The sequence below is a fragment of the Bison bison genome, unplaced genomic scaffold (assembly GCF_000754665.1).
Source record: "Bison bison bison isolate TAMUID 2011002044 unplaced genomic scaffold, Bison_UMD1.0 scf7180017864472, whole genome shotgun sequence".
NCBI lineage: Eukaryota > Metazoa > Chordata > Mammalia > Artiodactyla > Bovidae > Bison > Bison bison.
Genome location: NW_011495033.1, coordinates 11,961,284 through 11,983,053, shown reverse-complemented (window position 1 = coordinate 11,983,053; position 21,770 = coordinate 11,961,284). Strand labels below are relative to the sequence as shown.

At 36.1% G+C, this 21,770-nt stretch overlaps 1 protein-coding gene across 6 annotated transcripts in view; it reads right to left on the bottom strand.

Annotated features, from left to right (window-relative positions):
• Positions 1-21,770, bottom strand: part of BCAS3 (breast carcinoma amplified sequence 3) — a 591,772-nt gene that overhangs the window by 402,396 nt on the left and 167,606 nt on the right. For all 6 annotated transcript variants that reach the window (XM_010861584.1, XM_010861585.1, XM_010861586.1 and 3 more), the window contains exon 13: positions 11,118-11,211. In XM_010861584.1, the coding sequence (XP_010859886.1) occupies positions 11,118-11,211 (94 nt within the window). The remainder of the gene's footprint in view (positions 1-11,117; positions 11,212-21,770) is intronic.

The window sequence follows — 21,770 nt, the reverse complement described above, 5'->3', positions numbered from 1 at the left end:
AGCTGAAACTCCAATCCTTTGGCCACCTGATGCAAAGAGCTGACTCATTTGAAAAGATCCTGATGCTGGCAAAGATTGAGGGTAGGAGGAGAAGGGGACGACAGAGGATGAGATGGTTGGATGGCCTCACCGACTCAATGGACATGGGTTTGGGTGCACTCCAGGAGTTGGTAATAGACAGGGAGGCCTGGCATGCTGCGGTTCGTGGGGTTACAAAGAGTCGAACACGACTGAACTGAACAGAAAACATGTTGAAAGGATACTCTGAAGTGAAGTTGCTCAGTCATGTCTGACTCTTTGCAACCCCATGGACTGTAGCCTACCAGGCTCCTCCGTCCATGGAATTTTCCAGGCAAGAGTACTGGAGTGGGTTGCCATTTCCTTCTCCAGGGGATCTTCCTGACTCAGGGATCGAACCCTGGTCTTCCGCATTGCAGGCAGACGCTTTACCATCTGAGCCACCAGAGAAGTAGGGGAATTGTTAGCCAATTCTAAATTCACATCGCCAGGATGGCTCAAGTCACTCCTTGTTCAGGGATCAGAAGATCTATCTCCTGTCTGTTTTGGAGTACTATCTCTACCAAGCTGTGTTGGCTCTTTAGAGATATCTTGAGAAATCTTATTCCCAGATACCAGATTTTGAGGGTGTTCATTAGAATGGCACTCATTGGTCCTGAATAGGTATCTGAGACCTCCCAGGGGCTCACAGGTGTATTGAATGTCCTCTTTTGTTTTCTTCCACGGCTTGACTAGTGAGTAGTGAATCCAGGAGTCATGTCCTGGTACCTTGACTGCTGTGGGGGTAGAAAGTATTACAGGGTAGGGGCCCTTCCATGTGGGCTGGAGTTGAGCCTTTGGGGACCCATCTTTCCAGACTTTTTAATTAGGACTTGAGTCACTGGAGCATACAGTGGTGACTCCTTAGAATATTTTGGGTCCTTGTTCATACTCCACAAGCGTATATCCTGTTGGGACTGTCCAATGGCCATGGTATAAGACTGGAGGGTCTGAACCTCTGGATCTAGGAAGAGGTCACTGACATAAACAAAAGGTCTCCCATAACATCTCGTAAGGACTAAGACCAACCTGTTCTTTAGGGGCAATACAGATGTGGAGGAAAGCTATTAGTAAAGCCTCCTTCCATCCTGGGAGGTCTCCTGGGTTATGTTTTTTATCACTGATTTTAAGAACTGGTTACTCTAGATGAGTATAAATAAATTAAAAACTAGGATGAGGGAGGTTAACAACAAAGAAAACAACAACAGTTAATATTTATTAAGGTTTCACTATATTTTAGGTATTGTTTTAGATGACAGTACAGCCCTCATTTTATTGATGAGGAAACGAAAGTACTGGGAGTGATCCAAGCAGATTAAGTAACTTGCCCTATTAAGTAGCCAGGTGAAGGGGGGACATGATATCTTACACAGGGTCAGGTAAGTTTTCCCAAAATGATACTTAAGATGGGACTCAAGAGACACTAGGGCTTCCTTGGTGGCTCAGACAATAAAGAAACTACCTGTTATGCGGGGGGAACCCGGATAGGATCCCTGGGTTGGGAAGATGCCCTGGAGAAGGGAATGGCTACCCACTCCAGTATTCTTGCCTGGGAAATCCCATGGACAGAGGAGCCTAGTGGCTCCTTTGCAAACCCAAAGAGTCAGACACAACTGAGCAAATAACACTTTTAAGAGATAAACAAGAGGCAGGGAAATGAACATTCCAGGCAGAGGTAAAATGATGTAACATGTTTAAGGAGCTGAAAAATAAAAGAATGGCCAAATATGGGAGAAAACATGTTGATCAAGTTGAAGTGGTAAGCTTGTGCCATGCTGTAATACTTTTAGACAATACACTCACTAATAAAAAGGTTGTTGAAAGATGTTTGTATCATTAACATTTCTTATAAAATATTTGAATATCTTAAAATGGAAGTAAACATGGAACATGATACAACAATCATAGCTGAACAGAATAACCCAGAATTGGGCTGGAATTAAATAAGACTTTTTAAAAACAAGAGTAACTGAATGATTCTCATACATATGGTTATAGAATAAATGTCTGTAGAGCCCCTAAATTCCTATAATGAAATGCCAGAAACCTACTGGGGTTATATGTGGAGTTTGGGGTGAGAGCTATACGTGAAGTGGGTGTGGGGGGGGATGTATCTATGGAAGTAATTAAGTTTACATGAGGTCATATGAGTGAAGCCCTGATGTGAGAGTATTAGTGTCCTCATAAGAGACAGCACAGAGATAGCTTTCTTTCTCTCTCTCCCTGCTCCCTTGCATCAAGGAAAGGCCATGCGAGGACACGTTAAGAAGGTGGCCATTCGTTAGTGATGAAGAAACACCTCAGGAGAAACCATCAGCCAAACCTTGATCCTGGTCTTCCAGCTTCAAACACTGTGAGGAAAGAGATTTCTGTTATTTAAGCAACAGAGTCAATGGTATTGCCTTCTGGCAGCCTGAGCTAATACATGTTCACAGGTTATTGTCTAAACCACATATCATAGAAAGCATTTTACATGCTAAAATGACCACTAAATAGTCTTTTGGGCTGGATTTATAAAATCAAAAGAGGCTGTTGTTCTTGCTCTATGAGAAACTGATGAAAAAACAAATCAAAGTTATAAAAAATACTATTAAAAACTAAGTTCAATACAAAGCAATTAAAAGTAGCTGCTCTCACATTGAGCAGAACAGAAGAAAGAAAAAGGGTTCAAACAGGTGAGGGTAAGGACAACTCAGTAACCCTTTAAATAATTTTCAGTGGCTCCATTTGAGCTGATGTAACAAATCAGAACACTGCCCCCACAAAAATACAACTCTGTACCCAATTAATCAAGAGGGATAAGATTAATAATGCCAAAAGCTGTGAACAAAGAGAGCTGACAATAGCTGAAAGAAGAAATAACCATCAAACTAAACTATCAAATCTAGTTGAAATAGTCCTCAAAATTATGGGCAAAATACAGATGCTGACAGTCAGAAAATGTTAAAAGAAGTCATCTTCATCACAGAAACCAGAAACAGCCAACGGAAGTGTGTTACTTAGTAAAGTACAAAAGTAATTCAAAGGAAGAAGGATAATATCTTGGAAAAAATGATGAAGTAGCAAAAACAGGGACCAACCATGACCTAAACCTGATACATTATACATTAAAAATAACACAAAAATATTTAAATTATAAATTTAAATATAAATGTGAAACTAACATCCTGTTAGAAAATTACATAGGAGAAAATCCTTGCACCCCACCCAGACTGGTAACCATTTCTTAGACATGAACACAAAAATACAACTAACAAATTTTTACAATGTATTTGACAAAAAGCTAAGAATTTTGCTCTGCAAAAGACCCTATTAAAAAGATAAAAGGAAAAACTTCTCACTGGGAAAAAAGATTTCCACATCACATATGTTAGAGAGGATCCATAAAATAGAAAATGATGAGACAACCAAATGCTAGCAGAGAATGAGGATGCAGAGAAACCATGTCTAGAGGATTAAAGGGAAGTTTGAGAAGAATGTCTCACCAAGTAGGGGACATCAATAGACAGATAACATTATAAAAATAAACAAACACAAATCTGGAGTTGAAAAGTACAGTAACTGAAATGAAAAATTCGATAAAGGGGCCCAAATAGAAAATTTAAATGGCAGGAAAAAATCACCTGAAATTATCCAGAATGAGAGGAAAAAAAAAAAAAAATGAAGAAAAATGAACAGAGCCTTTGAGATCTGTGGGAGGTAAGTCTACGGGAGTCCCAGAAGGAAAGAAGAGGGGGAAAAAGACAAAGAAACAATGACTGAGAGGTCCCAAATTTCATGAGAAACATTTAGGACAGTGAAACTTTTCTGTATGACACTATAATGGTAGGTACACGTCAATAGTCATTTCTCAGAACCCGTAGAAAATACACCACCAAGAGTGAGCCCTAATGTAAACTATGGACTTTGGTTGATAATAGTGTGTCAGGATGGGTTCATCACTTGTAAGAATAAGATCACTGTCAGGTGGAGGGTGGATAGTGTGGGAGACTGTATGTGTTTGGGTGTGGCATGCGGGCGGAGAGAGGGGGGAAGGCAGAAATATGCGCGCGCTCTGTACTTTCCATTCAATTTTGCTGTGGACCTAAAAGCGCTCTAAAAGATAAAGCTTATTAATTAAAAAAATAAGTTCCCTAGAAAATGTTACTCATTGTGTATCTAAATAATTGAAAGCAACAAACTTACACCACCCCTACTGAAGCTGCCCTGATCTAAGCAGGAGGTCTCTCTGGCACTTCTAAACAAATCATAAATGTTGCCATTAAAATATTTGTTTTAATTCAGGACTCAGAGTCACAGCTAATAAACAAGAATGGGAAGGAGAAATTGAAAAACAAACTGAATACAGCTGCTGAACTAAAAGTTTCACAACTCTCTTTAATGGTATCCCTTAATTTCTTTTCTGAACAGGTTCCACACAAGGCCAAACTGCACGCCACCGAGTCAAGCAATCTACATTTTCTCCTTAATTTCCTTAGCAGTGTTTTTCCACCATGTAAATTGTTTTTAGAATTTCTTAGGAGTTGGACAACATTCCTGGTTTGATCCTGGATTTTGATATCCAGGACATTTTAGTAACTCTGTGATCTAAAGATAGCCTCTCTAAATAAAAATATTTAACAGTGAGATATACACAGGTAAACTAGTTAGAGAAAATCAGATTTACAAACAAAAGACAGGCAATCAACTTTTCTTGTATGTTTTGTTTCACTTACTTTTCTAAGTGAACTTCCCTATACTTTTCTAAGTAGTACCAACAAGTACTACTCTTGTTATTGGCCACAATGCAGACCCAAGGAGAAAATCTTTAACCAAATAGAGAATTACTGGAGTGCCAGTTAAAACTTGCTGAATATAAATAAATTTTGAAATATACATTGGATCCATGCAAGGAAAAACTGGGGTGTTACTGGAGGATCTACAAGTTATATTTTGAAAGGGCCAATTTAATTAAAAAAAAAATGTGTGTGTGGCATGGGATTTAAGTTAGATGCCATTGTGCGTCCCCGCTGAGTGTGCTAAGTCACTTCAGTCATTACAACTCTTTATAGAGAACTTAAATCTTGATAGAAAATACATTTGGTCTCCCCAAAATATTTAAGTGTTACAAAAATAATTACAGGGAAAAACAATAACTACTAAGGTATTTACAAACAGCAAAGAAGCCTCTTGACTCAAATATTTTGTACATATGAATGTCTCAGTCTGAGAGTGTTAGAATAAACCAAGAAATATGATATGGAAATTAAACAAGCAAAATAAAATGTGACCTAGTGACAGGAGCTAGATAACAGGTAGTCACAGCTGAGTCCAACGCCTTTCTCTGAGAAGCTGTTCAGCTACTGAATAGCTAAGACAAAATCAAGGCTTTCAAGTCATTGAGAATTGAATATTTCATACATACACTTGTTCATACTCAAGCAATAAAATTCATGTTCTGAGCAGCAGAAATACTCAGAAATAAACAATAAATAATTAAGATGAATTGTAAGCAATGGCATGAAATCTGTGCCTATCAGCTTCTATAGAAGATCCTGCAAACCAGTTTTCTGAGTGCTTGCTGAATTATGAACCCATCATTTCATTCAAACTTTTAAACAGATACAAAGCAGAAATGATGACACACTGAAAAATTAATCTGCCACATAATAAACTGATGAGTCCACTGTACACAGCCCTTACTTCAAAATCTGTGTCAGCCGTGCCATATTTTTCTTGCCTCATTGATTCAACAAATATTTATTTATTTACTAGGGACTGAATCCTTATTTCCGAATCATCTTTTGGCTCCTGTTTAGAACTGGCTTTCTTTTGAAGAACTTTCCCCAAAAGCAAAATACCAAGTTAATATTCATCTCCTAGCATTCTGTCCTTGCTCCACAAAGGACTTGTCTTCCTTTTTCCTTTTTTTGGAAGTCCCTATTCCACCAGCAGACTCCATGGGTAGGGACTGAACCAGGCACTGCGAATGAAGTCTAGCTTGCGATGCGTTTAGCTGAAACGAGTGAAAGCATAAATGGGCTCATAAACATTTTAGTGCCATGAAAATTTTCAGCAATATGATGAAGCCTAAGAACCTCTTTCTCAGAATAATATTTTTTAAAGGAAAAATACTTAGGGTTATTAAAATTGACATGCAGCAGAATATGTGATTTTTTATTAATAGTAATACATTAAAATACAGGCTCTGCCATGATTTTGAACCGTTGCATTAATTAGAGAATTATATAAATAACATCAAAAAGATATGAAAATACCCATTATTTATATTACAAATTCACAAAAAAGCTAATATTTCAGTAGTTTATTGTACATATTGATAAGTGAAAGAATTTTCATTAAAGGTTAAAGAAAACAGGGCTTCCCTAAGCAGCTTAGACAGTAAAGATTTCGCCTGTAGTGCAGCAGAAATGGGTTGGATCCCTGGGTCGAGAAGATCTCCTAGAGAATGGAATGACCACCCACCTCAGTATTCTTGCCTGGAGAATCCCATGGACAGAGAAGCCTGGTGGGCTACAGTCCATAGGGTCACAAAAAGTCAGACATGACTGAGGGACTAACACTTTCACTTATCACTTTCACTAAAGAAAATAAAGATGTGATTTTTTTTCCTAAGTTCACATACTCTCTAAATATTCTCCGTGGACCTCACAGACCCAGGTTAAGAAGCTGTATTTTAGATTCAAGAAGAAATGTAAGAGATCCTAAAACTCATAAAATATCAAGGCTTCCCTGGTGGTCCAGTGGTTAAGAACTCACCTGCTAATGTAGGGAACATGGGTTTAATCCCTGGTCTGGGAAGACTCCACACGCCAAGGGGCAACTACGCCTGTGTGCCACAATTACCGAGTCTTACCCTAGAGCCCGTGAGCCACTACTGAAGCCCACACGCCCCGGAGCCCGTCCTCCTCAACAAGAGAAGCCACCACAGTGAGAAGCCGCAACCACAACCACAAGGGAGCCCTCACTCTCTGCAACTCAAGAAAGCATACACGCAGCAACAAACACACAGAGCAGCAGAATAAATAAATTTTTTTTAAATGTTGACAATTCTCATAAAATTCTCTTTCTTCCAAGAAATTGTAAGATTCGGTGTGAGACTGAATAAAGATACAACAGTATAAAATGTCGATTTACATGTGTCGAGGCATTACATACCAAAGGAAAGATCAAAGAAATAATTGATATTGCACTTCATTAAAGTTAAATACTTTGATCTTCGAAAACCACTTCAAGAGAATGAGAAGACAAATCACAGACTCGGAGAAAATATTTACAAAACACATATCTGATACAGGACTGTCATCTAAAACATACAAAGAACACTTAAAACTCATCAATCAAAAAACCAACAAACCAATTTAAAATTGGTCAAAAGACACAGATGGCTCAGTAAATAATATATACAGATGACAAACAAAGTATGATACAATAGAATATTATTCAATGCTAAAAAGAAATGAGCAATGTAGGCATGAAGAGACATGGGAGACTTGAACACATATTAGTAAGTGAAAGAAGCCAATGTGAAATGGCAAACTATGTAACATTCCAACTGTATGACATTCTGAAACTATGGAAAGAGAAGAAAGATCAGTGGTTGTCAGGACTTGAGAGAATGAGGAATGAACAGGCAGAGCAACAGGGACTTTGTTCGACTGTTCAAACTACTCTGTACAGCACTACTGTGACGGGTTGCTGCTGTCATTGTTTAGTCACTAAGTCATGTCCAGCTCTTTGCGACCCCATGGACTCCTGCCCACCAGGCTCCTCTGTCCGTATACTTCCCAGGTAAGAACCAGTACTGGGGTGGGTTGCAATTTCCTTCTCCAGGCGATCTTCCCAACCCAGGGATCGAACCCATGTCTCCTACATTGGTAGGCAGCTTCTTTACCAAGGAGCCACCAGGGAAGCCCTTATAATGGTGGATACATGCCATTATCTATTTGTCAAAACCTTGAATGTATAAGACCAAGAGTGAATCCTAATGTAAACTGGGACAGACAGGCTAGCAAAAAAATATTTAAAGAAATTATTACTGCAAGATAAATTATACAGTTATACAATTAACATGCTAGGAACAGAGCAAAGTACAGGACCTACACAGCACAGGGAATTATATTCAATATCTTATAATGACCTACACTAGAAGCTGAAAGAGAATATATATATTATACAACTGAGTCATTTTTCTGTGTACCTGACACACTGTAAATCAACTATACCTCAATAAAAAAAATAAAATTTTAAGTATAAACATAAACAACTTTAATCTTTCCATTAAAACATAAATTTGGGAGTTAAAACATAAATCAAGTGGCAAATGTAAACAAAACTATGAAATCACAGAAATTTATGGTCTTCTAGAACTAACTGCTACACGATGACAGAGGTAACTACAATATCCTTTAAGTTATGTAAGTTGTTTTTATAACAATGGAGATTCACAGACAGGAAAAACTACAGCTTCAAATGTCTGAAGCATCCCAACTCTGGCCATATGAAACACATATTAACACAAAGGAGATCTGACATAACAGATGGACTATCAAAAGTGAGTCAGAGTGGTTACTTTAAGAAGAGTACTGTAAGTGACATAACTTCCAGATTGTTTCTTCAAATTCAACTTAAATCCCACAACATTCAGAGCATTTAAATAAATCTGTCTTCATTAATTAAATCTATCCACAGATCAACAATTACTACAAAATCTTCCTCTCTATTGAAAATGGCTAATTAAGAGGAGGAAGATTACTCAAATACTTTATATTATCCTCATGATCATCCTTGATCTGAAAAGATGAAAAGAAGGAGGAAAAAGATAGGTCTTTCCATTAGTTTTAACTAATATTCTGCAGAATAAGATATGGCAGTCTCCTCAGACCCACCAAGCAAGGAAAAGTCCACAAACTAATGAAGACTATTTCAGCTCTGAAAGCATTAGAGCAATTTTATCTTTTATTCATAATCAAAGTATTTTTAAAATAAGTCCACAGGAGTGAACTTTCACCACTGGAAGTATTAAACCAATTCCTAACTACGAAAATTGGTAATTAAAGAGGAAGTATAACATATTTACTCTGCCTTTTACATCCAGGAAAACTGTGGCTCATTTCTGGTTAATGAGAGAAAACTTTCTTTAAACAGAGTTAACAGAAGTTAATCAATGCTGAAAATATGATAGAAAAACCACCATTCTATAGCCTTCAATGTATAATAACAAAACTATTAAGTAAAAACTTGTTTCAGAAATGAGACCAAGGGTTCCCTGCTGGTTCCATGGTAAAGAATCCACCTGACGATGCAGGAGACACAGGTTCGATACCTGGTGTGGGAAGATCCCACGTGCCACGGAGCAACTAAGCCAGTGCACCACAACTATTGAGCCTGTGTTCTAGAGCCTGGGAACCGCAACTACTGAAGTCCACGTGTCCTAGAGCCCGTACTCCACAACAAGAGAAGCCACTGCAGTGAGAAACCCGTGCACCACAGCTAGAGAGCAGCCCCTACCCTCTGGAACTACAGAAAAGCCTGTGCAGCAACGAAGGCTCAGCACAGCCAAAAATTAAATAAATTATAAAAAAATAAAAAAATAAGAAAGCAAGAAATGAGGCCAAAGTAACACTCTGCACTTGCTAATCTCCACGAGAGAATTTATTTTCAAAATACAGACATTTGATGGTCACTAACTTATTCATGTGATCAAACGTAGTATTATAAATGACAAGACAGCCTGATTTAATGTATCCCCTGCCAGGATGAAGTGATGTAGACAGCAGTATGTAGGAAGTTTGAAAAAAATCATCTTCAGGCCTGAATGTATTTAAAAGCCTTTAAGGAAAAAAAGGAAAACATTATTATAAAGAAAATATATGTGACAAATGCAGAATTTGGACAAGATAACTAGTCTGGACATTGCAAGTAAGGGGGGGAAAAGGTGAAAGCTATAAACTGGATTAAAAAGAGCTAAAGAGACATAAACTGGAGAAGGAAATGGCAACCCACTCCAGTATTCTTGCCTGGAAAATTCCATGGATGGAGGAGCCTGGTGGGCTACTGTCCATGGGGTCACAAAGAGGCGGACACAACTGAGCGACTTCACTCACTCACTCACAAAGAGACATAAAACATAAGGAGTGAATTTTAATTAGATCTTGATTTGAATCAGTTAGAGAACTCATTTTTGAGACAGTTGGGAAATTTTAAATTATGACTTGGATTTTAGCTAATATAATGTGTTGTTTTTCTGAATATAATATACTGCTGCTGCTAAGTCACTTCAGTCATGTCCGACTCTGTGCAACCTGATAGACGGCAGCCCACCAGGCTCCACCATCCCTGGGATTCTCCAGGCAAGAACAATGGAGTGGGTTGCCATTTCCTTCTCCAATGCATGAAAGTGAAAAGTGAAAGGGAAGTTGCTCAGTCGTGTCCGACTCTTAGCGACCCCATGGACTGCAGCCTACCAGGCTCCTCCGTCCATGGGAGTTTCCAGGCAAGAGTACTGGAGTGGGCTGCCAGGGCCTTCTCCATATAATATACTATTTGGTTACAAAGTACAAGAAGGGCCTTACTCTTAGAAAATGTATGCTTAATTTGTAGTTGGTAAAATGTCATCACATATGTAACTTACATTCAAACATTTTAGCAAAAGACATACACATTATATACAATGGGAAGACTTGTTTAATCAACATGACATCTGTCACTGTACTGTTTAAAAGGAACATGCAGTTACAGAGAAAATGCCATTCACATACATAAGTAGTTTTGAATATTAAAGTCCTTGCCTTATAACACAGAAATAAATGTAATTCAACAGCACTGTTTATGTACTATTCTATATCTACTATTTATCTTTACTACTCAATCACAACTTTACTCAGTAAAATTAATCTTTATAGGATTTCTAAATTTTTATTATAAATTCATTCATTCAATAATCACTGAAAACTACTTACTTAGGTCATATACCCTAACACATATATTTCATATTTTCTATTTCCAAAAAATTGGATAGAAAACTCATAATATAAATAAGGGTGAGGGGAAGGACATACCACTTGTATTAAAAGCCATGCAGCACACTGGTTTTTCATGAGCAGGGAAATGGGCCACGATGCCATCACTGTCAGAGTCCTCGCTCACAAGCACCTGTACAGAAAGGAAGAGGCAAAGGGAAGTTAACCAATTACTGACCTTGAAGAGACACAACACCACTACATCCCTGACCAAGTAACAGGCTTCCGCTACATTTGAAGATTATTCTTCATAATACAAGGTGGGCATGCCACTTCAGAAATAGGGAAAAGATGTAAATTGCCCCCAGCGAATCAATCACATAACCTCTAAAAACAACTGGTTGACCTGACTGCAGATGACAATGATTTCTTGAAGCTTCAGTTCAGAAAAAATGAAAAGCCTAAAATCAGCTCTATACAGCTGTATCTAAAAATAGGAACAGGAGTTCTTATTGTGTTATGGCCTGCTGAAAAACTCTTGCCCGTGACTGGAACAGAACAGCAAAAAAAAAAAAAAAAAAACATAAGTTAAATACAAACAAACAGGCATATATATATTTAGGGGAATTACCAAATATTTTTTACTTAAAGTACAAACACTGTGGTCTTTAACCTCTAGTTTTTAGACGGACACAACACTTCTTTGAAAATACTACCAGTAGAACAAGCAGTTTGGTATGTCAAATTCATTCCCCTTCGTTTTCTTATAAGCATACTGAAATACAATTTACATTCCATACAATCTGCCTATTAAGAGTGTATTATTCAATTATCCCTAGGGAAAAAAGTTTTAAAACAGCATGTATTCATTTTGCAAAGCAAGCAATTAGCTCAAGAAATTAAAATCTTTACATATCTAATGTTACAAAGGGAACACCTACTATACCAATATTGGATCATGATATTCAAAGAATTTATCTGAAGCAATCCAGGAAGTAGTCCTACACTGGCAAGGTTAATTTTTCTTTTAGACTTAAAGAGTTTTACAGAGGTATAATTTACATAAAAGTTACTTATTTTATGTTTACAATTCAATATTTTTATATAGTACTGTAACTGTTACAACAATCCATTTTATAGGAATGCCTTTTTTGTCATCCTTTTCCTATCTTAATGCTTTAATTTTCTTGCCTTATTGTTCTGGCTAGAACCTGCAATTCAGTCAAGCTGCAGATTGTCAAATTTTTTGTCTACAGGTCTTGTTTTTATTACCACTATAACCATTTTTAAGTATTCAGTTCGGTACCGTTAAATATATTCACATTGTTAACAGATTTCTAGAACACTTTCACCTTGCAAAACTTAAATTCTATACCCACTAAACACTAAGTCTTCTTTTTCCCTCCTCCCACCCTTAGTGACCACCTTTGAACTTTGTTTCTATGCTTTGACTATTTTAGAAATTCAAAATAAAAGGAAGAATTTAGTGTTTGTACTTTTGTGACTGGCTTATTTCCCTTAGCACAATGGCCTCAAAGTTTATCAACACTGTAACATGTGAAAAGATTTCCTTCTTTTTAAAGGTTGTGTAATGTTATTACACTGTGTGCGTGTGCATGTGCGTGTGCGTGTGCGTGTGCGTGTATACATTTCTCTTTATCCATTTACCTGGTGGTGGACATCTGGATAGCTTCTACCTCCTGGGTACTATGAATAATGCTACAATGAACATGGGTGTGTAAATATCGCTTCAAGATCCTGCTTTCTATTATTTTGCATATAAAGGCATAAGTAGGATGACTGGATCACATAGTAACTTTATTTTCAATTTTTTTAGAAATTTTCATGCTGATTTCCATAATGGCTATATCATTGTGTACTCCCACCAAAAGTTCCCACGGGTGCCAACTTTTCCCCATGTTTGACAACAGTTATTTTCTGTTCTGTTGATAGTGGTCATCACCTGATAGGCGGGAGGTGATACTTCACTGTGGTTTTGATTCACTAATGATTAGTGATTCTGAGCATTTCTTCATATGTTTATTAGACATGCCTACATCTTCTTTGGAGAAGTGTCTTGATTCAAGTCCTATGCTCATTTGTTAATTTTAACTGTTGAGTTGTAGAAATTCCTTATTTATACTATATATTAACTCCTTATCAGATATATTATTTACAATGATTTTCTTCCACCCCATAGGTTCCCCTTTCACATGGCTGGTTATTTCCTTTTAGGCACAGAACTTTTAAGGTTTGATGTAGTTCCACTGGTCTATTTTTTACTTTGTTACCTGTGCTTTTGGCATTATATGCAAGAAATTATTGCTTGATTCAGTGTATTAAAGATTTTCTCCTATGTCTTTATTTATGCAGGAGTTTAATAGTTTCCGGTCTCACGGTTGAATCTAAAATCATTTTTATATATGGTATAAGGTAAGGGCCCAGCTTCATTCTTTTGCATTAGCTATCCAGTTTTCCCAACCTCATTTGTTGACAGTGTTTCCCCACTGTGTAGTTTTTTTCAACCTTGTCAAAAATATTTTGGATGTATATGCATGGGTTCATTTTCACATTTTCTACTCTTTTCCATTAGTCTACATATCTATCTTTATGCCAGTATCACATCATCTTAATTACTATTGCTTTGTAATATGATTTGAAGTGAGGCAGTGTTTTTTTTTTCGGAGAAGGCAATGGCACCCCACTCCAGTACTTTTGCCTAGAAAATCCCACAGACAGAGGAGCCTGGTAGGCTGCAGTCCATGGGGTCGCTAGAGTCGGACACGACTGAGCGACTTCACTTTCACTTTTCACTTTCATGAATTGGAGAAGGAAATGGCAATCCACTCCAGTGTTCTTGCCTGGAGAATCCCAGGGACAGGGAAGCCTGGTGGGCTACGGTCTATGGGGTCGCACAGAGTCGGACACGAATGAAGCGACTTAGCAGCAGCAGCAGCAGCAGCAGCAGCAGCAGCAGCAGTGGTTTTTTACCCCAAAATTGTTTCAGCTTTTCAGGGTCCCTTCAGATTCCATATGCATGGTTTTTCTCTATTACTACCACAAAATGTCATAGAGCCTTTGATAGGTACTGCATTTAATGTCACATTGGGTACTATGGATATTTTAAGAACATTAAGTCTTAAAATCCACAAGCATGAGATGTCTTTCCACTTTTCTATATCTGAAAGATGCCTTTCACGTCTTTTAACAACATATTATAGTTTTTAGTGTGTAAGTCTCTCATTTCCTTGGTTAAGTTTATCCCTAAGAGTTTGCTTTCTTAAAAAAAAAGGACAAAATTGACAAACCCTTAACTAGATTAACAAAAACAAGAGAGAAAATTCAAATAGCTAAAATTAGAAATGAAAGAGGAGCCATTAAAACTGATGTCACAGACATAAAATGGATTATAAGATATTTCTATGAGGCCCTCATTGCCCTGATACCAAAAGACAAAAAGAAAACCACAAATCAATATCCCTGAAGAATAATGATGCAATCATCTAAAAGAAAATGGGATCAAACCAAATTCAACATATTAAAAGGATTATACACCAAGAAAAGTGAGGTTTATACTTGGAATGCAAGGATGGTTCAACATACAAAAATCAATCAATGTAATACACACCACATTAACAAACTGAAAAATAAAAACCACATGATGATTTCAATCAGTGCGGAAAAAGCATCTGACAAAATTCAACCACTTTCATGACAAATGACTCAACAAACTAGGAATACTGGGAAATTACCATGTTTAGTAATATAATAAGTTACATATACAGAGTCCACAGTTAACATTATACAAAATGGGGCAAGACTGGAAGTTTTTCCTCTAAGATTACTAAAAAGGCAAGGACGTCCTCTCTCAGCACTACTGTTCAACACAGTACTGTGAGGTCTAGTCATAGCAACCAACTCAAAAGAGAGGGGGGAAGAAAGGGAAAGAAATACAAGGCATACAAATGGTTAAAGAAACTTCCCTCTCTAGATTACACACATACACACACAAAATTCAACAAAGTTGCAGGATACAAAATTAACACTCTTAATTTTATGGCAAAACCAATACAATATTGTAAAGTAATTAGCCTTCAATTAAAATAAATATATTTTAAAAAAATGAAATCTAAAAAAAATTAAGAATTTTTAAAAATCAGCTTTTTTCTATATATTAACAAACACTAATTTTAAAAAAAAAGGAACTGAGAAAACAATCTCATTTGCTATACCACCAGATTTATCAAATTTGTTAATATTTCCAAAGAACCAGTATTGATTTTCCCGATCATTTCACTGCTATTTTGTTGACTGTTGGTCATATTTCTATTATTTACTTCATTTGTCTTACTTTCATTATAATTTGCTGTTTTTAAACTCTCTTGATGGAGAACTAAGGTTATTAATTTAGGACCATTTTTCAAGTTATAATTTTCCCATTAAGGAATAATATAGCTTGAGATTCTTTTATACCATAATTTCATTCTATTACTGATTTCCATGCTTTAGATTTGCTTTATGGCCAATCATATGGCCTATCTTGGAGAACATTCCAGATATTCTTGAAAAGAATGTGAAGTCTGTAGTTTGGGGGATGGGGAGTCTCAGATCATTTTGGTTGATAGTGCTAATCAAGTCGTTAAATCTACCAATCTCTTAAAATTTCTGTATAGTTTTTCCATCAATTATGGAAAGCACAGTATTTAAATCCCAAACTATAAACGTTGGCTAGAACCTCTTCTTTCAGTCTGTCGGATCTGGCTCGTGTTTGTTGCCCTATGTTGCCACGTGTTTATCATTTTATCTACCTATTACAGTGACTCTCTCATCATTATAAAATGTCCTTCTTTTTCTCTGCAGTATTCCTTGACTTAAAATCTTTTATCGGATATTAATATAACCACTCCAATTCTGTTACCGTTACTGTTTGCATGGTACATTTCTTGCAACCTTTTACTTCAGTCAACTATGTTTCTGAATCTAAAGTGATTCTGGTGGGACAATCACTCTCTTTTAACTGGAGTCCATTTATAGCTAATACAATTACACAGATAATTGGATTTAGGTCTGCCATTTTCCACTTACTTTTATGTCTCAGGTGTTTGTTGCTCTGATCCTCTTCCTTTGTATTAAACAATTATTCCTAATGTTTACTATTTTTATCTTCTGTTGATTTTGGGGGAGCAATTTCTTAGTGATTTGCTATACAGGTTGTAAGGCGCTTTATAGAAAACAGGATTACAGGTTAATTTCAGACTTAATTTTGATAAATTACAGCTCCTTGCTCCAATATAGCTCCATTTCTTTTCCCACTCCTTTGAGATACTCCTGTCTTGTCAATTACCAACTAAGAAACATCGTATTCCCTAAAACAGTCTTCCAATTATATACATACATATGTTGGTGTGTGTATGCTGCTGTCCCAGAGGTCTCTGAGACTCTCTACATGTCCTCAATTCTTCCTCTCTATTCTTTTTGAATGGGCCCCAAACTGAGATTGCAAACCCGGGCTACGAGAGCACACATTATCCTATTCATCACCTACCAAGTCTAATGAAAACACTATTGGACTTCGGTTTTAACCTTCTATTCCAAATCAAGTAAATCCATCCTCTAAAAGGGAACTGCTCGTTTATATGGCTTACTCTGCTCTGCTTAAACTACCACACTCACCAAGCCCCTGGCAGATGTAGATAAGAGAAATGTGAATTTATGTTTATCACTTCTTTCTTAGCTTTCTGATCAATTTCTAGAGCCCTCCCCCCCCCCTCAAATAGTTACTTTTGAAACTTCTGTCCATAATGTACTTATTATCTGGGAAAAAGGGACTGTGAGAACAGAGGGGTGGGGAGATATTATTTAATGGGTACAGATAATGAATAATTCTGGACATGGATGATAATGATGATTATTCACCATTGTGAATGTACTTAATACCACTGAATTGTAAACTTAAAAAAAGGCTAAATGGCAAATTTTACATTATATATATTTTCCCACAAGTGGGGGGCAACATGCATTACAAATTATTTCTCTCATCTCTCTTTTCCATTCTTCCATTCAATTTTCAAAAATGTTAGAGAGGAACACAAGAAAAAGAAGTCTTACAGGAGCAGTCTCCAGGAAAGTCTGCTAAATATACTAAGGATTTGCTTTAGGATACATGGCATATTCATAGAGTTGTGCAACCATTATGACAATCAAATTAGAACATTTTTATCACCTAAAAGAAACTTCATACCATTAACAGTCACTCTGCAACCCCCTGTTTTCTTCAAACTCCCAGCCCTAGGCAAACAATCTACTTTCTCTTTCTATAGATTTGCCTGTTCTGGACATTTCATATAAATAGACTCATACAAATATGTATTCTTTTGCAACTGGCTTCTGTCACTAAGCACAATATTCTCAAGGTTCATTCATTTTGTCACATTAATACTTTACTTCTTTTTACTGCTAAGTAATATTACATTGTATGTCTATGTCACATTCTATTTACCCATCCATTGATCAGTTAAAGTACATTTATCTGGGTTGCTCCTATTTTCTAGCTATATGAATAATACTGCTATAAACATTCATGTACAAATTTTTACACAAACATGTATTTTCGTTTTTCTTGGTTATATACCTCCTAAGAGCACTTCTCTTAGGAGACAAATGCCCAATCAAATGGTAACTCTTTTCCAAAGCAGCTGCACTGTGTTACGTCCCCACAGCAGTGTGCCAGGGCTCTCATTTCTGCTCACTGGCCAGTGGTATATTATTTCCAGAAAGATGTATATTCAAATCCTTTGCTCATTTTAAAATAAGGCTATTTATCTTTTTATTATCCAGCTATAGGAGTTCTTTCAATATTCTGAAAACACACACAAATGAATGCAGGTAAAAACAAATGGTGAGAGCTAAATATGCTCAGAAGCCTAGTTAACAGTAAGGTGTCATTGTCAATAACCTGGTTCTGACATTTTATGACCGCTATGTAAGATGTCACAGTTTGGGAGAACTTGGAGGAAACTGGGGGAAGAGCACATGGATATATCTGCAACTTACTGTGAGTCTACAATTATTTCAAAATTAAAAGTTAAAAATGTAGAGCATACCACAAGATTTTTAATTTCTCTCGTACTGATAGATGACAAGTGGTATCTTGGTACAGTTTTGTCTTTCTCTGATAACAAGTTAAATCTATAGATTTTATACCAGTGGTATATACTTTTTTCTGTGAAATATTTTGTCCTTGCCCATTTTTCTATGTCAAACCAATCTCTTATAAGAGCCTCTTATCTTTCATGTATTATAACTCTGTACCCTCTCTTTGCAATACAATTAGTATTGAGTACTCTATTTGATGGTGCTAACACAGAAGCCATCGAGCAAAAGGGCTCATTAATCTTGGTGAGTACCAAAACCTCCTAAAAATATATAGACTTCTTTGAATCTTCCCTGTATGAGCTTCACAAATATAACAACCACCAGATACTTTTGAAAAGATTGTCTCCACTGCATCATCACCTTGCCTAAAATATCACACTAATACCAAAGATATCCCAAATCCGTTGTCCTAAGACTTCATTTTCACTCACTATCTAAACAGGCTAAAATCCTGTGAGTAACAATTCAATATTATTAAAGCAAAGCACTTTAATTGATACAAGGTGGATAAGGCTTTACCATATGAACAAAAAGAGAGACAAACACCACAGGAACCACTAAATTATTATGAACTACACTTGTATTTACACTCAGGGCAAGAATAGCTCTAATTTATGTCATCATTCTGGAGTATTTTTCTTTGATTAGAGACTTTGCCACCTGCTAACTTAAATTATGTTACTTTATAAAGGCAATTATACTGCTTATGCTTTTAAATAAAACATGGAAGTAACATAGACAAAATGGACAGTCAACCAAATCTATTCCTCTTTAGTGCAGTTACCATACAGTGATCCTGCCACCATCAAATAATACTAATCAATTCACCATCAGAAGGATGGTGAAACAAATTTTATATACTATCCCTGTAAACATGAAAATATCTTTACTGAAGTCTCAATGGATTTAAATAGCAAAAGTGAACATAATGTCAGCTTTATTTCCTAAGATGGAGATGGACAAGGAAAAAACACTACAGTTAAGGTCAAACATCAGTGGGAAAGGGCTTAAAGTGATAAATCCATGACATTAACCACTGCAGTCTTTTTAATACAATCCAGCATAACTTAAAAACAGCTCTGTACTCCAACTGAACTATTTATCAGAGACAAAAATGTCTTCTTGACAAAAAACAGATTCATGTTAATAAAAGAAAGCAGTATTATACTGAAGAAATCTTATTGCTTTAAAAAAACACTTATGATTCCTTAAAAATGTACATAGCAACTTCTCATTTATTTCCTGTCTTTTAATAGAATTTTTAAATCAAGCAAAATTTCAGAATATAAGTAGGAATGGAAAGAGATTATGCTCTGAACAAATGATAGAAAAGATAAAATTTCTCAGGTTGAGCAACACTTTCAATTTTTTAACTTTTAAAAGCTAACATTTTATTATTCTTATTTCCTAATGAACTACTTCAGTTGTTTCCAATGTTAACAATGCACTTCTCACAGAAAAAATAAACTTTCATATAATCTACAATCCATTTCCATATTCCAAATGTGAGAATTCCAATTGAAAGTTATGAAGAGTTAACAAAGAACTAGGGGGGGGAACAAACCACAGTTGAAAACACAAGACCTAAGGCTATGCTTTTTGTATAAATTAAATTCTTTACTCATTATATAAATTAATGAGTTATAGCTCTATTTCATCAAAAATAATAGGAGATAACAGTTTCAACTTTTAAATCACCACACATCAGTCTGTCAACAAATGCTAGATGTTTAACATACTTAGGTATACCCGCCAAACTAGACAATATTGAGGAGGGTTGTTACTACTTAGTAAATGTGGGTGGCCTTGGAGGTGAATTAATTAAGAATCAAAGGACAAAAGAAAATATTTGTTAACACTCATAAAACACTAAGCGTTTAAATATTTAATTCCAATTTAAAAAGAGAACATCTGTATGTGTCTGTCAACTCGAGCTAATTAACACAACGTTAAAAAAAAAAGTCATTACAGTCAACTGAAAAGTTTGCTAGCACTTCATTAAAAAGATTTTTAAACAGGAATACAAGCCTGTAACATATCTGGTTAACCACAAAGTTAAGATGGGAAAGGCAGAGAATTATATTATTCATATTTCAAATAAAATATAATAGCCAAATTCAATAATAGCCAGAATTTTAAAGATTTTTTTCTTTTCACTGCAGCACAGTCTGTATTTTTTTGAAACGCCACTTGATCTTACTACAGGAATTAGTATATGAGTACAGGCCAAATGTAATCTCTCATCAAGATGCAGAACCATATATACTGGAAGCAGATTTCTAAAAAAAATGCAATATTTAGGATTAATATTCTAATGGATCACATAATTATTTTCTGAAAACAGAATTAAATATAAGTTCTATGTTTATATTTAATATTTAAATAAATATATAAATTGAAATTATTTGTATTTCCAAATCTTGCTCTACTCCTATCTCATTCTAGTAATCAATTTTAGATTGTGTATTTACAGCAAAGATCACAAGCCATTAAAATTACCTTCCTTTAAGAAATGTATTTTAAAATCCATAACTATGATTCAAAAGATAATAATTTATGAGTGCATGGGGAGAAAAACAAAACCAAACTGGTTTATTTCTAGCAAGACTTACAGAAGCATAGCGTATTTTTCCATGTTTATAATCACTCTTAAATTTTTCTAAACCTAGACTGTAAAAATCTGTTTTATATGAACGAACATATAAGATCTATTTTTAATCTGAACATATTCTATTTTTTATCTGAACATATAATAAGTTATTACCATTTACGTATTCTAATATACTCTTTGAGATTTTGTGTATTTTTTTTTTGTATTTGTCAGGAAGTATCGGTAATAAAATTTGTAATAAAATTCATTATTGTCATTTATAACCACTACGTGCACGCATGCTAAGTCACTTCAGTTGTGTCTGACTTTTTGCCACACTGTGGAACTGTAGCCTGCCAGGCTTCCCTGTCCATGGAATTCTCCAGGCAAGAATAATGGAGTGGGTTCCATGCCCTCCTCCAAGAGAACTTCCCAACTCAGGGATCGAACCCACATCTCTTGGGTCTCCTGCATTGGCAGGTGGGTTCTTTACCACTAGCACCACCTGGGAACTGTAATTGGTTATAATTAGACTGATTCAGCTTATACAAAGTGTCGTTTAAAAAAAAAGAAACAGTATTAAACAGTATAAAAGAGATATATAATTATTTATTTATGGAACAGATGTCCTGATGAGATAAAAGGAGAATTCTAAGGAACCTCAATTTTAACTTCAGGTTTGATATAACAGGTTTTAACATGTTACTTCCCAGGTGGCTCAGTGATACAGAATCTGTCTGCCAAGGAGGAGACGCAAGTTTGATCCCTAGGTCGGGAAGATCCCCAAGATAAGGAAATGGCAACCCTCTCCAGTATTCTTGCCTAGGAAATTCCACAGACAGAGGAGCCAGGCAGGCTACAGTCCATGGGGTCACAAGAGTCAGACACGACTTAGCAACTAACAGCAACATCATTTTTTAAAATGTTCTATGCCAATTATAGTGGGCTTCCCAAGTGGCTCACCGGTAAAGAATCTGCCTGCTAATGCAGGAGACATGGGTACAATT